The 21181-nt window shown below is 40.0% G+C and overlaps 1 protein-coding gene across 1 annotated transcript in view; it reads left to right on the top strand.

Annotated features, from left to right (window-relative positions):
• The window catches only part of LOC126416117 (THO complex subunit 3), a 53489-nt gene that overhangs the window by 9235 nt on the left and 23073 nt on the right, over nt 1-21181 (top strand). Inside the window, exons 2-4 of the mRNA XM_050083640.1 lie at nt 8301-8457; nt 8552-8756; nt 14834-14995. Of these exons, the coding sequence (XP_049939597.1) occupies nt 8301-8457; nt 8552-8756; nt 14834-14995 (524 nt within the window). The remainder of the gene's footprint in view (nt 1-8300; nt 8458-8551; nt 8757-14833; nt 14996-21181) is intronic.

Below are 21181 nucleotides of genomic sequence, written 5' to 3'. Positions count from 1 at the left end.
AACAAATGTGGTCTCTGACACCAATTTATTGGTTATGAACTGTAGATTAAAACTTAAGAAATTGCAAAAAGGTAGAAGATTAAGGAGATGGGACTTGATAAGTTGAAAGAACCAGAGGTTGTTGAGAATTTCAGAGGGAGCATTAGACAACAGTTGACTAGAACAGGGGAAAGGAATATACGTAGTAGTAGCTTTAAGAAATGAAATAGTGAAGGCAGCAGAGGATCAAATAAGTAAAAAGAATAGGCCTAGTAGATATCCTTGGATAACACAAGAGATATTTGATTTAATTCAGGAAAGGAGAAAATTTTAAAATGCAGCAAATGAAACAGGCAGAAGGGAGTACAAACACTGAAAAAATGAGACTGAAAGGAAGTGCAAAATGGCTTAAGCAGGAATGGCTAGAGGACAAATGTAAAGATTTAGAAGCATATTTCACGTGGGGAAAGATATATACCACATACAGGAAAATTAAAAAGGCCTTCAGGAAAAAGAGAAGCGGCTGTATGAATAACAATAACTCAGATGGAAGATGAGTCCTAAGCAAAAAAGGGAAAGCTGAAAGGTGGAAGGAATATATTGAGTACCTACACAAGGAAGATGAACTATAAGGCAATATTATAGAAAGGAAAGTGGACGTAGATGAAGATGGGAGAGGAGATATAATACTGCAAGGAGAATTTCACAGAGCTCTGAAAGATCTAAGTCGAAACAAGGCCCCAGGGGTAGATGATATTCTGTCGGCTCTACTGATAGCCAACCATGACAAAACTCTTCCATCTGGTGTGCAAGATGTGTGAGACAGGCAAAATAGCCTCAGACTTCAAGAAGAATGTAGTAATTCCGATTCCAAAGCAAGCAGTTGCTGAGAGGTGTGAAAATTATCGAACTATCAGTTTAATAAGTTATGATTGCAAAATACTAACACAAAATCTTTACAGATGACTGGAAAACTGGTAGAAGTCAATCTCGGGGAAGATCAATTTGGATTCCTGAAAAATGTCGGAACATGCGAGGCAATACTGACCTTACAACTTGTCTTAGAAGATGGATTAAGGAAAGACAAACCTACATTTATAGTATTTTCAGACTTAAAGAAATCTTTTGACAATGTTGACTGGAATACTCTCTTGGAAATTCTGAAGGTAGCAGGGGTAAAATACAGGAAGCAAAAGGGTATTTGCAAGTCATACAGAAACTAGACAGCAGTTATAAGAGTCAGGGAGTATGAAAGGGAGGAAGGGAGTGAGACGGGACTGTAGCCTATCCCCAGTGTTGTTCTGTCTGTATATTGAAAAAGCAGTAAAGGAAACAACAAAAAAAAGAGTAGGAATTAAAGTTCTTTGAAAGAAATAAAAACTTTGAGATTTGCCGATGACATTGTAATTCTGTCAGATACAGCAAAGGGCTTGGAAGAGCAGTTGAACAGAATGGACAGTGTCTTGAAAGGAGGATATAAGATGAAAATCAACAAAAGCAAAACAAGGACAATGGAATTTAGTCAAATAAAATTCGGGTGATGCTAAGGGAATTAGGTTAGGAAATGAGACAGCTAAAGTAGTAAATGTGTTTTGCTTTTTGGGCAGCAAAATAACTGACAATGGCCGAAGGAGAGAGGATGTAAAATGTAGACTGGCAATGGCAAAAAAATCATGTCTGAAGAAGAGAAATTTGTTAACATTGAATATAGATGTAAGTGTCAGGGAGTCTTTTGTGAAAGTACTTGTATGGAATGTAGCCATGTATGGAAGTGAAACATGGACAATAAATAGTTTAGACAAGAAGAGAATGAAAGCTTTTGAAATGCAGTGCTACAGAAGAACGCTGAAGATGAGATGGGTAGATCACATAAGTAATGAGGAGGTACTGAATAGAATTGGGGAGAAGAAGAATTTGTGGCACAACCTGACTAAAAGAAGGGATCGGTTGGTAGGACACGTTCGGAGGCGTCAAGGGATCACCAAATTAGTATTCGAGGGAGGCATGGAGGGTAAAAATAATAGAGGGAGACCAAGAGATGAATATACTAAGCAGATTCAGAAGGATCTTTCCTTGCAGTAAGTGTACATAATTGCTGGATCTTTATTATTCATGTCAGTATGTAAGATGATTTTAGTTTTATTTATGAACAAGATGTAAGTGAATTTTTACTTCTTTCATGGGAGCATGAAGTGCAGTTTGTGATCTGAGCACTGCAGCAGCCAGGCATGGCTTGTTCCCCCTGCACATCTCCCCATCCTGTGGCAGTCTGTGTGGGCGCCAGGCTTCCTCTGCTCCCTCTTCCTAAATGTATCAACTTACATTTAACATGCTGTAATTTTGGATACATTTTTACTTTTTATGTGTCTCTAGCAGAACCATTGTAACCAAGAAATTAGTCTCTTTCGAGTTGAACAACGCACTGAGTAGTTTATTGTCAATTAAGTTGTCTGGCCTGCAATAAAAATAGAATGTTGTGTCTACTAGGCAGCTTCAGTGTGTTATAGCACAGGGTTGTCTAAGTAAAATTATTCAGTGGTAGACTAGTAGATCCAGATGTTTGCCCTGACTTCACATTTGGTTGTTTGGCTAATTGAGAGTGTGATCATCCTTTATTTGTATTGCCTCCGTAGATGCATGACCAACATACCTGACAGGCATGCGGAAGAGCCAAGTTCAGTTCCCAGTACTACCAGTTTTTTATTTTAAAAAAAGGGAGTGGAACAGAGTCCACTCTGCCTCTGGAGACCAGTTGAGAAGCAGCAGCCCAATGGTCTCGGTAGCTGATGACGACTCAGAAAGCAATGAGTTGAAACTCCATACTGCATCCAACTGATGCCATGTGGCAGAGGATGAAACAGTGGCCAATTGGTATTGTGTAGCCCTCTGGGCCAAATTCTGAAGTTAGCCTACTTTCATCAGGCCTGTTTACGTACCAACAGTTTAGTGATCCACTTCTATAATGGAGCATTGCTTCTCACTCAATTTGAATTTTTGCAAAAATCACTGCTGCAATCCTTTTTCAAAAACAAATATTGTCATTAAAATAGATGATGTGCTCTTAATAAAGCAAGAGCAGCTGAATTTAAAAAATTCACATGCAGTTGTGCTCAGTTTGCCAGAATGCAGTTCATAAGAAACTTGCTGCTCTGTTATCCTCTTCAAAGGATTCAAATGCTGATGAAATAATGGAAACTGTAGAAAGCGTCAACTCATATGTGTCAAGTTTGGCCGTTCTCTTCTAAAATCTAAGAAAGTCTCAAAATAAGAGTCATAAGGTTACGTAAAGTGCAAGATTTGTCAAGTACAATGTAAAATTTTTCAGCAGATTGTAGTGTAGGTAGGTTTAAGTCAGATACATATGTACAGCAAAATTCTAATAATCAGCAATGCCAGTAGTGTGGTAATAATGGTAACCTACAGAGTGAGTTTCTTCAAATATTGAAATTTGCAGATGTTAACACTTGCTTTTAAAAAATTGGTTTGATGTTGCAGAGGCTTCTGAATTTACAGTTTTGGTCAGAATTCTCAGTAAAAGCTAGTAAGCTTAAACTGGCAAGGAGAAGGAAAAAATTCTTAATAGCACTTTGAATAGACACAAATAACTACTGCAGTTTGGTATAACTAATATTATTTTCCATTTTGAGACAACATAAATTTGGCCAAAACTGTCGTTGAGGTCACACATTTTGTAATCCTATACCGAAGACCTCCTATAACACTCAATTTTCTGTATCTGGACCTCAAAGTTTGCAAAGCTAGCTTTATTTTATTTGGAACATTTACAAAATGTCATTTGAATTATAGATGGTCTGGTTGGGATTATTCCTAAATGTGACCCACTTGACGTGGCATGAGCTCTCTAATTTTTTATCGACAAGCATTTTGTGCAGAGTAACTACTGAAGGCGGAGCTGTGCAGTTTGTAAATGACATGACTTTATTGTTGTGAGCTGTGAACTTTTTCTTATTCTGCAGGAGCTCAACAAATTCATAGTATTTTATTCAGTACTTTCCTCCTGTCCTTTCTTTTGTCTTTCTTATTGTTTATTCTGTCTAGTTCACATTCCTCTCTAACAGTGGAAACTACAGGTTGGAATGTCAACAGTGTAAGAAAAGGATAGATTGCAACTTACACATTGAATTGCAGGCAGGCGCAATGAAAAGACTGTTACACATTTAGCTTTCAGTCAAAGTCTTCTTTAAAAAAAGTAAACACACACACATTCATTCACACGGGCAAGCACACCTCACATGTGACCACCATCTCTGACAACTCGGACAGGAATGCAACTGTCATGTTCAACAAAAGCAGTGGTCTGGAGAGGGTGAGGAAGGGGAACAGATAGGGGGTACACATGTTGGAGGGTGAGAGAGAGAGGAGTTCTTTGCAGGTACTAGATGAAGACATGACAAGACTGCCACCTGGTGCAGCTTTGGGAGGCAGTGCGGCAAGGAAGAGGGTCAGGGAACAACAATGAGTGGAAAATGTGAGGAGCGCGGAAGGAGAGAGATGGGTGGGTGCGGTGGAAAAAGACGGCACACAATGAGGATGAGGGGATGAAAATAGGAAGGAGGTGATAGGACAGAGGGGGCGGAAACTGTTGGGTGGAGGCTGTAGGGACAGTAGGTCACTGTAGGTTGAGGCCATTATAATTATAGGAGCAGAGAATGTGTTGTAATGATAACTGGACAGTTCAGAAAAGCTGGTGGTGTAGAGGAGGATACAGATGGTTATTGTGCCCCCACTGAAAGAATTTTGGACCTCACTGACCAACACCTCCAACCAGTGGTCCGTAATCTAGCTTCCCATATCAATGATACCAACCACTTCCTTCGCTGACTCTCCACAATTCCCACCTTGTTACATTCTGAATCCCCTCTTGTCACTGTTCACACCACTTACCTATACATTAACATCCCTTATGCCCATGGCCTTGCCATTATTGAATACTACCTATCCCAAATCCTTCAGAATCCAAATCCACTACCTCATTCCTCTTAAGCTTTGCCAACTCTGTTCTCACTCATAACTACTTCTCCTATGAAGGGAAGGTTTACAAATAAATCTGCTGCACAGCCATGGGCACGTGGTTGGAACCTTCCTATGCCAACCTGTTTATGGGCCATCTAAGTGGAGACCTTCCTCAAACCCTTAGTCTCGTACAGTTTCATTGATAATGTCTTCATGATCTGGATTCAGAGCAATGACATTCTATCCTCATTCCTTCACAACCTCAACACTTCTCTCCCAGCCACTTCACTTGGTCCTCCATAACCCAGTGCCCCACCTTCCTGGACATTGACCTCCTCTCTGATGGCTCCATCCACACCTCTGTCCACATTAAACCTACCGACCAAAAACAGTACCTATGTTTTGACAGCTGTCATCCCTTCCATGTGACAAGAACTCCCTTGCCCAGTATGCTGGGCTCACCAAGGCATGGCTCACCAAGGCATTCACAGACAAACTCTAACCCCGAGACGTGGTCTGCAAGCATTTCTCCTTTGTCATTTTCCCACACACCTCCAATCCCCCCACCACCCCAAAGAACCAGCTGCAAACGAGTGCCTATTCATCATGCAGTACCATCCAGCACTACATTCATCACCCAGTACCACCCACGACTGGAACATCTGAACCACATCCTTCGTCAGTGCTTTGATTACATATTGTCAAGGTCTGAAATAAGGGAAATCCTATCCAACATCCTTCCCAACCTTCCTAAAGTGATTTTCTGTCATCCAACTTACCTCCACAACATCCTAGTCCATCCCAATGCCAATGCCACTCCCAATCCCAACCCCTTACCGCAGGTTTCATATCCATGTGGAAGACCCAGGTACAAGACCAACCCAATCCCCCCCCCAGCACTTCCTATTTCAGTGCTGTCACAGATTTAACCTACCCCCTCAGAGGCTGGGCCACATGTAAAAGCAGCCATATCATATACCAGCTCTGCTGCAATCAGTGCACAGCTATTGTATTGGTATGACTACCAGTCAGCTTGTCACCAGCATGAGCAACCACCACCAAACTGTACCCAAGAGCTTAGGACACCACTCTGTGGCAAAATGTGCATCTGAACATAACATGCTTGATTTCAGTGGCTGCTTCACAACCCAGACCATCTGGATCCTTCCTTCCACCACCAGCATTTCTGAACTGTGCAGATGGAAGTTAGCTTTACAACACATTCTCTGCTCCTGAAATTATCCCAGCCTTAACGTACAGTAACCTACTGCCCCAATGCATGCACCCAGTGGTTTCCACCCCTCTGTCCTACCACCTCCCTATTTACGTCCCCTCACCCTCATTGTGTGCTGCGCTTTGCCAACACACCTGCCCATCTTTCCCCTCCCCACCTCCCTGCTACACAGCCTCCCGACGCTGCGCCTGGGGGGCAGTCTTGTCGTGTATTCATCTAGGCCGTGCGCGCTCCCCAAGACAGAACAGTTCTCTCCTCCCACCTGTACCCTACTATCCCTGCCCCATCAAGATTGTTGCTTTTATTAAATGTGACAGTTGCATTCCAATCCGAGCTTCTGGAGATGAGGATCAAGTCTGTGGGAGGTGTGCTTGCTTATGTGAATGTATGTGTGTTTTCCTTTCTGAACACGGCTTTGACCGAAAAATCTTTTTGTGATGCCTATCTATAATCCAGTGTGACATTACCACTAACTGGAATTTTCGGAGTTGCAGTGCTTCTTTTTTACACCCAGATAGGTTTCTGTAACTAAAATGAACAGCAGTGAGGTTCTCAAGTCACCTCTTACATCACGGCTGCTTTGCATTTCTTTGTTATGTCTCTCCAATTTGTTATGGGTAGTAAGTTAGCGGAACAAGGAAGATATTTTTAGGGTTCCCCAATTAGGGTAAATACAGTGAAAAAAAGCTAAGGCTGTTGGAGGCGTATAGCAGAAATGACCGGTTAACATTGAAGGAAGAAAACTGTCAGTCCTTGTTGCATTGCAAAAATGTATTTTCATTCCAGTGATGCATTATGGCAACACATTCCAGTATCAGTGGTACCCCAACCAATCTACCATCACTTGTAATAATTTTGAAAAGGATAGTTGCTACTCACCATGTAGCGGAGATGCTGAGTCGCAGATTAAATTTTTTTTTTTTTTAAACTGTCACAAAATAAGCTTTTGGCCAGCAAGAGCAAGTGAGCGTGCTATCTCTCTCTCTCTCTCTCTCTCTCTCTCTCTCTCTCTCTCTCACACACACACACACACACACACATACACACACACACACACATGACCACAGCCTCTGACAGCAGAAACCACACTATGAGCATCAGCAGTGCATGATGAGAGAGGCAACTAGGTGTGGGTAAGGAGAAGGCTAGGATGGGGAGGGAGAGAGGGATAGCAGGGTAGGGGTGGGGGTCATGCAGGGACAAGGTGGAGAGAGGGTAAGGCAGCTAGGTCCAGTTGGGAGGTTAGACAGAGGGCGAGGGAGAGGTGGGGGGGGGGGGCGGGAGGGGGGGTTAATGGGAAATGAGAGAAGTAAGAAGACTGGCTGCATTGGTGGAGTAGGGGGCTGTGTAGTGCTGGAATGGGAACAGGGAAGGGGCTATATGGGTGGGGACAATGACTAACGAAGGTTGAGGCTGGGAAGGTTACAGGAACATATGATATATTGCAGGGAGAGTTTCCACCTGTGCAATTCAGAAAACCTGGTGTTGGTGGGAAGGATCCATGACACAGGCCGTGAAGCAGTCATTGAAATGAAGAAAGTCATGTTTGGCAGTGTGTTCAGCAACGGGGTGGTCCAGTTGTTTCTTGGCCAGAGTTTGTCGGTGGCCATTTATGCGGACAGACAGCTTGTTGGTTGTCATGCCCACATAGAATGTAGCACAGTGGTTGCAGCTTAGCTTGTAGATCACATGACTGGTTTCACAGGTAGCGCTGCCTTTGATGGGCTAGGTGATGTTTGTGACCAGACTGGAGTAGGTGGTTGTGGGAGGATGTATGGGACAGGTATTGCATCTAGGTCTATTGCAGGGATGTGAGCCATGAGATAAGGGGTTGGGAGCAGGGGTTGTGTAGGAATGGACGAGTATATTGTGTAGGTATAGACCTAGATGCGAGACAAAGGCCTTGTTGTCCGAAAGCTTATTTTGTGACAATCTTTTTGTTGTCCCTATCTGTGACTCAGCATCTCTGTTATATGGTGAGTAGCAAATATCCTTTCCACAATAGTGTTACATGCCATCCTGGATTTTCCAGTGTTTGATTCTACCATCACTCATTTATCACTGCAGTACTGATATTTTACCAAAAGTTATAAATGTACTTTTTCTTTTACAGAATAAGGAGTTCACCTTCCGAGGGCATGGTGGTAGCGTAGACCAGCTGTGTTGGCATGCCTCTAATACTGATCTCTTAAGTACAGCAAGTGGTGATAAAAGTGTTAGAATATGGGACACCAGAACCCAGAAATGTGCCGCTACAATCTTGACAAAGGGTACACAAAACATCTTAAAACAAAAACAGTTGTAAATGTTTTGTGCATAATGCGTTCACATGTGGCATTTTGTTTCATTTTGTAAATGTTCTAGGTGAAAACATCAACATTGCTTGGGCACCAGATGGCAATACTATCGCTGTTGGGAATAAAGAGGACTTGGTGACATTCATAGATACCCGTACTCACAAGATAAAGGCGGAAGAACAGTTTCATTTTGAAGTAAATGAAATTGCATGGAATAAAGAAAGTAATCTGTTTTTTCTAACAAATGGCCAAGGTTGCATACATATATTAAGGTACATCAGTATTATATGGCTGTCTCCCTACACATAATACTCTGAGAAAGAGAAGTGAGTCAAGTCACCACTCCAACAGCAGCTGAGGCTTATGGCAAGAGAGACGCAGTTAGTTAAAAAATAATAATAAAACAAAGAAAAAGCCCCGTGAAATCATCATTTGGATTTGTTTGACAGGTAAAGATGCATAATAGGAACCAAAAGTCTAATGGAGAGAATGGTCAGTACAAAAGCAATATGTCAATAATAATTATATTTCGTGCTTGTGATCTCTACTGGCAATGAAGTATTCTAGTTAATGGGTTTAAGCCTTGTTGAGAATGACTTGTTTGGAAATACCAGTATTCTCTCCTAACTTTTTTGTGTGATTTTCTTAAATAATTTGAGGTGTATATTGAAAGCATGCTATAGTTAAATGCGCAGAACACAGTTATCTAGAACTGTAACTGTTGAGCAAAGGAAATATAAAGTGTCAAAAAACACACAGATCCAAAACATGTTTCATGGAGTTGAAATTTACCTAGAAGATAAATGGTAATTTATAATGTTTCTAAAACACTCCCAATCACACATTTGACTGTTGCTGAAAGATGGCATTTATATGTAGCACTACTCCCACCTTCGCTCCATTGAAGTCACTTAATCTCTCTCTCTCTCTCTCTCTCTCTCTCTCTCTCTCTCTCTCTCTCACACACACACACACACAGACTAAAATGAGGAATTCAGGAAGATTTCCTTAAGTTTCGCCTTTGCAAATACCTTACCACGTGTAAAAAATCACTCCATTAATCCTCAAGCTTCATAACTATTAAGGTTAGATGATTCTCAGGCTAGAAGGCCATAAGTGCCTACAAACTGTAACACAAATTGTGCCCAGTAAAACATTCTGTAGCTCACAGCACCTTTCTTGTGGAGGGCTCTTATATCTTTACACGTCACCATGCTAGCTACCACTATGTTTAGATAAACATATCTTTGGGAGGGGACATAAATACACTATCAGATTTACGTGTATTGATTTTGGCCCACTTGTTGTAGTCTAGAGACTGATCACAAACCGCTGCAAAACAGTTCCGATTTTAAAAAAAAGTCGCAAGTTTATAAGTTCTTTGCAGACCTGTCAACTGCGGTACAAATAAATGAGTAGAGCTGGATTTGATGTTATCGTACACAAGGTGTACATTTGAAATTCACTAGTTTATTCAAGAAATCATAACTTTTGTAGTGGAACTAGGTATCCCAGTAAAAACTCGGACTAGCAGCCAAATTCACAAGAAACAGACTCAAAGTGCCACTTGTGATTCACAAATAACTGATCGCACTGTTAGTTCCTTGATATCTTATCAGTGTACCTCCCTAGGAAAACTGTTAAGTGCATCTGCGGTCTCATTTGCAGAAAATTCCAAGTCGCGATGGAATTGTTAAATAATCAAAGTCCCGACACTTGCACTACGCAGCTGCTTACCACCCAGAATCAGCCACATAAATGTTACCAAATCATATCCTAAAGATAGAGCTCCCCACCCTGTAACCTCTAAACACAAAGTTCCCCCTACATCTCCAAAAGCGAGCCCATCTTATCGTGTCTTGCCCTACTAATTCTTTTAACTTCCTTCCTATTGGCTGTTGGTATTGTCTCTTCCCTACCATGCCACTCTGTCCTAGTGATGTAATTACATTCCAATTTTATACAACTTGTGGACCAATTGGCCAATATTAAGTAAAAGAGTTTTATATAGACGACACTTAAATGCTTATCAAAATTACATCAAACACTAAATATTAAAATGAATATCTACTCACAAATTATTACATTAGCTTGGTTATTTTGTTTGTGGCCAAACACATAAATAATCTGCACCTTTTTAACATTAAGGATAAGTTTAGAAAATCAGGTACTGTAGGTTTGCATGCACTGGTGTGTGCATTAAATGTTTGTGAGTATGATTTGGTGGAAATTCCAACTCGATCACATTTGGTGAGAGTTTTATGTGGAAACATGCTGGAGCCCCCAGGCGAAGCCTTGTGGGCTTATTACAGATTAGCTGCCATTGTACCTGCTCCAGCTATTATGTGTTGTGATCACTCCTACTGGCATAACAGAGTGCATCTGAAATGTAGTAGACCTGTGGTCCCACTTACACACAGAGGACATGGTGTATTCTAAAGGAGGTACCGCAAAAGCTTCCTAAGTCAAACTGCAAACTAGCACCTTCAAAATTTTAATCATACATCTTAGGTGCTTTCTATTCAGTGTTCCCTCTTGGAATTTTGTAACACATTGAAACCCACATTCAGGAATTCCCTAGTGATCATTTTCCCGTCTTGGACTGTCTGTCCAAGCTACCAAACTATTCAGAACCTCATTCTGCTCACTGCAATTAATTACTGATGTGCTCAAACCAAAATGCAGCTGTTCATTCTGTAATCTTTGAATGGGCAAACTACTCGTCAAATTCCCAGTTCTTAATATGTACTGATTCAGACTTCCAGTAAGCCAGTCTAATAAATAACAAGCAAGTGATTTATTCTCGCTATAAACAGACTCTCCTCTCCATTAGATTCAGCTTTTTTCGTACATTGCTTCTTTGCTAAGCAAAAGAGAAAAGTGCAAGCTAATTATGTTGTTTCTCTTCATTTACAGTTGCCCCCTGCATCACACTGTCTGTTAGGTGAGTGACAGCCAGCTTCTCTTTCCAATGTATTTAAACTGCTCAAACAACCTAATTTACAAATTGTGTATTTTTTACCTTTTACGATATTAATGTGATTTTACTTAGAAAGCACCACATTTTCTGAAAACTGCAGTTTTTGACTTTGCATACTTAGGGTTTCGGGGATGTAAGAATCCCAAAAGAGACCTTTCCCCTAGATGTACTTACATCTGTGAGTAGTGCTCAATTTTAATTTTAATGAAAGGAGCATTATTGTAAATGTTATTTAGCAAATAGTCCATTGGGTTTATCTCAGGGGCCCCTTTTTACATTCAATGATTCAGATTGTGAGATCCTACCCGCGTATCTAACATAGGGTGTCTTGGAAACTGTTTTCTCAGATAACTAGACAACGTTCAAACAAATCTTATTAATGGAGTTCATTACAGTAAATTGAATTGACAATACTTAACTTTGCCTTTTTGCAGTAGGTGTCGCAAGCAAATAGCGATATGCAAATAATCAATGTCCTTCAATAGATACAACTTCCATGCAAGCAACTAATACAGATCACAAGTCATGGCTCGTTTTCTAGTGCGCATCTTCTAGTGCGGCCAAGGCTTGGCAGAACAGTCCTTATATTCTCTTCATATAGGGGCCGCTCCGGTCGTGGTGTGGTCCTAGTCAGCGTCCTATTGGCTTATGTCGTCTCATAGCCTTCTCTGCTGCAGCATTTTGGGCCGACGTTCCGGCACTTGATGTTACACCGGAAGACAGATTACATGTACAATTTTACTGGCAAACTTGGATGTTTCCTTTGGCTCATTTGTGCAATACACACTGTTTCATTATCATATTAGTGCCAGACTGTTAAAAAAGTACATAACAGTGAAATAATTTCTGAAAGTATGTGTCAGTAAAGATTTAGAGTGTGTTCCCTGATCATTGATGTTAAAAAAAAAAACTGGACTCTTACTATTTTCCTAGCTGTCGCAAGCAGAGTTTCTTCTTCCAACTAATTGAGGAAAGTATTTTGTGACTAGGGACCATTTACTAACAGTAAAGATTTCTCTGTCTGTCTTTATTCATTAACACGGTCAGCTTAGCTGCTGTCATGAGAATTATCAGGAATTAAGAATGAGTCACAAGGACCTCCTCAAGCCTTGTGGGTTGGGAAGGAGGAACACTGTAAATCAACAGGGAAAGTAAAAATGTGATGTCTATAACATGGGGTGCTGTTGGAATCTGAAAATTATAAGTAATACTTGGAAGCAGTTATAAAGCACACCTATGCAAAAGAGGAAAAGCACCCACAAAAATTAGAAAAGAAAATAGGTAAATGTCATGCCCAAATACAAAGTTGAACTGGAGGGACATGAGGTTCCAAGTGTTACATAGGGAAGGTACTGAAATGTGCCTCATATCATAAGAATGCTGAGTAAAATCAAATAATGGAAAGTTAAGGATGGCATAACAGAAATATGGGAAGAGTAGATTGATAGAGGATGTCGAATCACAGGCAAGTATAATGAAAAAGCACAATTTTGGTAAACATTTTTGGAATACAGTGATCAATTAATTGTTATATTTAGATTAAAGTTCAGTCCTGATCACATTATGTCTGTTTTAATGAGTAACTGGTTTCGGTTTTTTCTATAAAACCATCATCAGACCCATTGGCTCCCTTGGGTTGGTAGGTGGAGCTCTCCTTGCTGCTGTGCAGTCAACTGACTGCGGTCAGTTGCGGTCAGTTGACTGCAGTTGACTGCAGTCAGTTGACTGCACAGCAGCAAGGAGAGCTCCACCTACCAACCCAAGGGAGCCAATGGGTCTGATGATGGTTTTATAGAAAAAACCGAAACCGGTTACTCATTAAAACAGACATAACGTGATCAAGACTGAACTTTAATCTAAATATAATAATGAAAAAGAATGCTATAAATATGTCAGTTCTCGTTTTCACTCATTCCATGCGGCTCAAACCCTCCCTTTTGGGTGTGTAAGGTGGATCAAATTTCAGGCCGTGAATTCAGAAATTTGAGCGCTGCTGGGGGTTTTGGTTGATGTGTACTAGGCCAGTTAAGTAAGCTGTTAGTCCTTTTACTCAGTACGAATACTAAGTACATATACGAATCAGGACAGTGCATCTTGAATATTGTGACTGCAGTGTATTGGAACTCCATTGAGCATAAAACACATGCTTCCTCTTACATGCAGGGGCTCGCCCTGTTGCAAGTCTGGAAGTGGTGGTGGTGGTTAGTGTTTAACGTCCCGTCGACAACGAGGTCAGTAGAGACGGAGCCCAAGCTCGGATTAGGGAAGGATTGGGAAGGAAATCGGCCGTGCCCTTTCAAAGGAACCATCCCTCATTTGCCTGAAACGATTTAGAAATCACGGAAAACCTAAATCAGGATGGCTGGAGACGGGATTGAACCGTCGTCCTCCCGAATACGAGTCCAGTGTGCTAACAAGTCTGGAAGTGTTCTAAATAAAGTGCTTGTAGACAGCACCCATAAAACATTCTGAGAGAATATGTAACTTACCAGACGGTCACCTGCGATTGCAACACACACATTAATCTTACACTGCTGATGGTACTTAGTCTTAATGGTATCATGAGAATTTTGATCTGTCCATGAATGTTGGTGAAAATTTGCTTAAATATGACTGAAAGTACAGAAACCTGATTGGCAGTTAGTACAGCACTGTCAGCAAACAACAACCACCACCGCCACCACTATGGCCCCACACGAAATATGCAAGACAGACTAATTTCAAATGTCAGAGGTGATCGTGTCTCCATATCAGCATAGTATCAAACAATGGAAACTCCAGGTAGGAATATCAACAATGTAGGAAAAGTCGGATTGCTACTTACCATAAAGAACACATTAAATTGCAGACAGGCACAGTTAAAAGACACTTATATAAAGCTTTCGGCTACAGCTTCATCAGTAAAAGAGAGACACACCCTTGTGTGTATGAATGGTGTTGTGTCTCACTTTTATTGGGGAAGGCTGTGGCCGAAAGCTTCATGTAAGTGTGTTTTAATTGTGCCTGTCTCCAACTTAACATGTTTTCTTTATGGTAAGCAGCAATCTCTGTTTTCTTACATTGTTAAGAGGACAGTATTATTGAGACAATGTGGTGTCAGCAGATGACTTGTACTGATGATATAACTTGATTATCTATCAGAAAAGATTTTAATTGTTGGTTACAAACCTCACTTGTTTATATTTATATGCCGTTTTTTATTGCTTTGGTGTGAGGAATCCATCCATAAAGTTTGTTGAAGGACATCTGATACACACTGTACATAAAAAAAGCAAGTGAATAAGCTGTAGTTCCCCCCACCCCCCCCCCCCCCCCATCTTTGTAGTCATGAGTTTATACTAACCTATAGCTAAAAATTCTGTTTGACAGTTATCCAGACCTAGAACTACAACATGTGTTGAAAGCACATCCTGGAACTTGTATTTGCATTGAACTAGATCCTACAGGCAAATATTTTGCTACAGGATCGGCTGATGCTCTTGTTTCACTGTGGGATTTGGAAGAACTTGCATGTTTGCGGACTTTTTCAAGGTAAGTTTAGCAGATACTGCTCCATTTTTAAACAAGTTCATTTTACTTTGTTTTGAAAGGATTCAGAATTTCAATATTTTCTAAGCATTATGTAACAATCCAATCAGCTTTCAGTATTGTATAAAATAAACAGCTCTTAACGTGTAAAACATTCATCACTTATATTCATGTGAAACTGCTGTACATTAAGCACCAGGGTGAATGTATAACAACAATCATACTGTGCAACAAACTCATAATTGATTTGTAGTCTTTATTTAAAACTGCTGCTTCAGGAAACAGTGGTGCATTGTCATTCAGCTGTGCTGTTACATTCATAGTGCTTTTTTTCTCCTGTGTAGTAGGCTTGATTTAAATTGTTCACAGCTCCCAAGGTTCTATATTCTGCTATTCAAATAAATAAGTAATGCTTGGACATGAATAGTGATGTGGGCCAGGCAAATGTCCAGTGAGCAGGACATTTATAAATGAGAATTTGCTCGGGAAATTGCCCAAAGCAGCTTTAAATGTCCAAAATATGGACATTTATAAAAAAAAAAGCACTTTTTAAAGTTTGTATTGCTAGAATGTATAACTTACCAATTAAAATAAGGGATGGGACAATATTCCTAATACTAGAAGTTAGTAGATGTTTAAATTAGCACATACTTATATCATTCATTGCATTTATTACTAAGAACAAGAGGAAGGAAGGAAGAAGGTATATATATTTTTACTATCATTATAACTTGCTGTACCAAGGAAGGACGAGTGTTCCAGCAGCTTATCATTTACAGTGTCCTTTTTATTTTTACCAGTTCTACTCTTTATTCACTCTCTCTCTCTCTCTCCCTCTCTCTCTCTCTCTCTCTCTCTTTGACACACACACACACACACACACACACACACTACGTTGAACAGATTTGTTATGATAAGCTGGTATAAAAATGCATTGCTGTGACATCATCACTTTGTAATGCCACACACTTTATAATCCATGTCTAAATATTACTGAAGAATGATTATTGATAGCAAAATTATTACTGAACATGTTAAACGGCAGGCATGTGTTTCTTGATAATAAATGTATCCTTAAATGTTAAACTGTTTTCAGAGGGGAGGGGGGAAGCTTTATTGTGACATTTAGTGACGTTTGATACAGACTATAGTTTTCTGTTCTGTTTCTGTCTTTATCTACTTTCGTATGACTGCACTGCTGTGAAGATAAAATGAGAACACTAACATAAAAAAGATTTAATAACAAAGAATTGATGCCGAAGACACTGGAATTGTTCAATTCCGATACTAGTCAATCCCTAGAGAACCAGCGATTCTTGGAGTCACAGAATCTGAATCAGCACATGACTTATTTCTAATTAAAATCATGTATAAACTTTTTTCTGCAGTAGTGTAGTAGGCTATAAGTAAAAATACTACCTGCAGCCTATCTACTTAATATAAACTATGCTTTATTTCAGAAATTACTTTTAAACTTGAGTTTTGTTTTCTTTTTTGTTATGTATTACCCCAAGAATTGACCTCATTAAAAATGTATAGATATGTTGCAAAAAACTTGTTCCAATACAGAATATCAGTTTAAATTTTTTTTGTAAGTGTTGCATAAATGTCCAGGCGTTTATGAATTTTGAGCATTTGCACAGGCATTTATACTGGGCATTTGCCTCAACTTATAGATGCCCAGGCATTTTTCATCACTAGACATGAAGGTAAATACATATTCTTGTGTAGTCTTAATTGCAAGTGGAAAAGCAGAACACCCTTGAAGACAGCCTATGTAGAGCCTTCTTTTTCTTTGTAATAATGCTGTCAGATACCTCTGCACATAACTGCAAGCAACAAGTTTGGTTTATTGTTGTAGGAGTGGGCAGGTGAAGACTTCAGAGCCAATTTAAGCAAAAACTTTACCAAAAATGAAAACACAATGTAGCTTAGCATTCTGCACAAGGAAGTAATTGTCGCCAGTAAGAAGAACAAAAAGCTGTTGTGGGAAAATTGGAAATGTAAATTTAAATATTTAGACAAAATAAAGACAATATTAGAATTATGGAGAAATAAAGGGGAGAATCCTGAATATTAAAATGGAGTAGAATTGTAAGAGGCAAACACAAATTAAAATGATGATGAATATCCAGTGCAAAAGAATTGTAAAGATAGTGATGTTATGCACTTCACGATATTATGAATGAAATGAAGTTGATGTGTGATCTTGTGCAATGAAAAGTAAATGAAGCTGCTGATGTAACCCATTTTTACAGGAGCGGTAAATGTATTGTTGAAAAAAGGAATAAAAAAGCAAGCACATATACAAATGGATTATGCCCATTGACCAACTCTGTAAATGAGGTTGATTATGTATTTTGTCACTAATTAGAAGAGTTACCTCCTAAATGTGCATCTGTACTCCACAAATCATACGGTGTGTAGTGGGTGTTATATGGTGTTCATACTCTTCTATAATTAAATCTATACTCCGCAAGTCACCTTATGGCATGTGGTGGAGGGTACTTTGTATATTACCATCTCTTCCCCCTTTCCCTGTTCCATCACAAATGGTCTGCAGGGAGATCAGTTGTTGGTAAGCCTCCACATGAGCTTGAATGTCTCTGATTTTACCTTCATGATCTTTTCGCATGGTATGTGCAGGAAGAAAGCAATATATTGGTTGACTCTTCTAGGAACATATGCTCTCAGAACTTTAGCAGTAAACCACAGTGTGATGCAGAATACCTCTCTTTCAGCATCTGCCATTGGATTTGGCTGAGCATATCCATGATGTCTTTGCCTTTACTAAGTGAACCTGTAATGAAATGCTCTGCTCTTCTTTGGATCTTCTCTTTTTCTCTATCGATTTGTTTCATAGGGCTGTTCCACTTTAAATCACTCTGTACACGTATTCCTAGATATTTTATGGATATAACTGCTTCCATAGAATGTTCTGTAATCATTTAATTATACAGTAATGAGTCTCTCTGCTTATTTATTAGCAGTATTTTACATTTGCTTATGTTGCAAGTCAATTTCACTCCCTGCACCAAGAATTGACCGTCTGCAGGTGTTCCTACATGTCATTACTATTGTCCACTATGGCAACATATATTTTGAAAAATAATGGTCTTTGTAAAACTCTCTTGGAGTATGCCCGATGTTGCTTTTACATATGAAGATTTCTATCCATAGAGAATGACATGCCATGTTCTGTTTGCTAGAAACTCTTCAGTTCAGTCACACAGCTGATGTGATATTCAGTACGCTGATATTTTATTCATTAAGCAGCACTGCACAACTACACACATCAAAAATAGTTTTCCATCACCTCGGGTCCAAGAGTTCCGGGACCTGTACAGAAAATTGGAATAGAGATCAACATAAACATCATTTCCACCCTTTTTATTGCTCATGAAAACCACACATTGCATTTTGTACCACCACACAGTGAGACCTTCAGAGGTGGTGGTCCAGATTGCTGTACACAACGGTACCTCTAATACCCAGTAGCACGTCCTCTTGCATTGATGCATACCTGTATTTGTCGGGGCATACTATCCGCAAGTCCATCATGGCACTATTGGTTCAGATTGTCCAATTTCTCAATGGCAATTTGGCGTAGATCCCTCAGAGCAGTTGGTGGGGCACTGCGTCCGTAAATAGCCCTTTTCAATCTATCCCAGGCATGTTCGGTAGGGTTCATGTCTGGAGAACATGTTGACCACGCTATTCGAGTGATGCTGTTATCGTGAAGGGAGTCATTCACAAGATGTGCACGATGGGGGCGCAAATTGTCGTCCATGAAGACTTGTGCCTCGAGAGTATGCTGCCGATATGGTTGAAGTATCGGTTGGAGGATGGCATCCACGTATCATACAGCTGTTACGGCGCCTTCCATGACCACCAGCAGTGTATGTCAGCCCCACATAATGCCACCCCAAAATTGCAGGGAACTTTCACGTTGCTGCACTCGCTAGACAGTGTGTCTAAGGCATTCAGCCTGATCGGGTTGCCTCCAAACACGTCTCTGGTGATTGTCTGGTTTAAGGCATATGCAACACTCATCAGTGAAGAGAACGAGATGCCAATCCTCAGCGGTACATTTGGCATGTTGTTGGACCCATCTGTACTGCACTGCCTGGTGTTGTGGTTGCAAAGATGGACCTCGCCATGGACGTTGGGAGTACAGCCTGTTGTGCACAGTTTGAGTCATAACATGATGTCCTGTGGCTGCACAAAAAGCATTATTCAACATGGTGGCGTTGCTGTCAGGGTTCCTCCGAGCCATAATCCGTAGGTATCGGTCATCCATTGCAGTAGTAGGCCTTGGGTGGCATTTCATCGCCAGTTTCTGTCTCTCTGTATCTCCTCAATGTCTGAACAATGTTGCTTTGGTTCACTCTGAGACCCCTGGACACTTCCCTTGTTTGAGAGCCCTTCCTGGCACAAAGTAACAATGCGGATGCGATCGAACCGCAGTATTGACCATCTAGGTACGGTTGAACTACAGACAACACGAGTTGTGTACCTGCTTCCCGGTGGGATGACTGGAACTGATCGGTTGTCCGACCCCGTCCGTCTATTAGGCACTGCTCATGCATGGTTGTTTACATCTTTGGGCAGGTTTAGTGACATCTCTGAATAGTCAAAGGGACTGTGTCTGTGATACAATATCCACAGTCAACATCTATCTTCAGGAGTTCTGGGAAACGGAGTGATGGAAAACTTTTTTTTGTGTGTGTGTATTGAATAGCGGCAACTTGGATGCCAGTATCTACTACTTTCTGGGGTGAACAGGGTGAATTGAGTTTCACATCCTTGTTGTTTTTAGAACCCATGTTGATTTCTGCTGGCAAAATTTTCAGTCTCTGGAAATGTCATAATATGCGAACGTAAAACATGTTCCAAAATTCTACAACAGACCAACATCAGAGATATAAGCTTATAGTTTTGTGCAACTGTTCAGTGGTCCTCCTTGAAAATGCAAATGACATGCACTTTTTGCAAATCAGTATGAACATCTCGCTTCACCAAAGACCTGCAGTACATGGCTGCTAGAAGGGGAGCAAGTTCTTTGACATACTCCATGTAGAATCATATTGGTATCCTGTTAGATTCAGTGGCCTTTCTTCTAGCGAGCAATTTCAGTTCCTTTTCTATCACATGCTCACTTGTTTCAATATCTATTATTTTTGACATTCGTGCGACAATTTAGAGGAGGAACTACAGTGTGATCTTCCTGTTTTAAACAGTAATGGAAAAAGAAGTTTAGTATTTTGGCCCTCTCTGTGTTGTCACAGAATGTATGGACAGATGGCTTTGATCCGTTAAGACCAAAACTTCTTTGGCATATAACCGTCTTTAGATTGATAAAAACTGCACTCTTATTTCTACAGTGACAAAATAAACAATACTTAGTTAATGTTTGAACAAATAAAATTCACTTTTATTTGTAAATGTTTTATGAAAATGAGACATAATGAATCAATAAGAAGATTGACACTGCTATGTTTAACAGTTTCTTTATGTTAGATTTGGCCAAGTGCAGTGCTCTTATTAATTCATGTACCAGTTTTTTCTGCTCATTGACTATGTTGCTGTTGATACCATATTCGTTAATTTATTTTTAAACCTATGAGTTGGGTGAATGGAATTAGTGTACTTAATGCTTTTTCCTATGATGGTGGAGGCTCACCAGCAGTTTTCCACCTACATATTTTTAATTCTGTTTAATCAAAATCTGTTTTCAGTATGTTGCTATTACAGAGTCCTAGAAATTGTACTCAAATGTCAAGTTCATTATGTGAAAAATTTAGACATTCAGTGAAAGTTATCTTAGAAACCAGTACTAAAATAGCAGCAATACAATTTGCTGTGAATAAGCATTTTCCATAGTTTATGTCAGTTCTGGGGGGAATATCTAAATGTTTTAACCTTTGTCCTGTCTGCTAAGCTCCAGTTTTCTTCGAAGCAAGACAGCTGTGTCTTACAGTGGTAAGATATTCATCACATTTATCTGCCAAGAGGGTTGAAGGGTATTTGTATCTTTGAAGAAATCCACTTACTTTGGCAAGTAAATCTGTCACCTTTTCCATGCTTCTTAGAAGCAAACCAAACTCTCTCTGAAGAGCCTCCTGTTCTTAGCTCATTTTCTATCATATGGTCATACAAAAAAATGTTTATCAATTCAGCTACTTGTGA

This window comes from Schistocerca serialis, chromosome 8 (genome assembly GCF_023864345.2).
Source record: "Schistocerca serialis cubense isolate TAMUIC-IGC-003099 chromosome 8, iqSchSeri2.2, whole genome shotgun sequence".
In the NCBI taxonomy this organism is placed as follows: domain Eukaryota; kingdom Metazoa; phylum Arthropoda; class Insecta; order Orthoptera; family Acrididae; genus Schistocerca; species Schistocerca serialis.
Note: the sequence above shows the minus strand (reverse complement) of the source record. Positions and strands in the feature narration are given on the sequence as shown.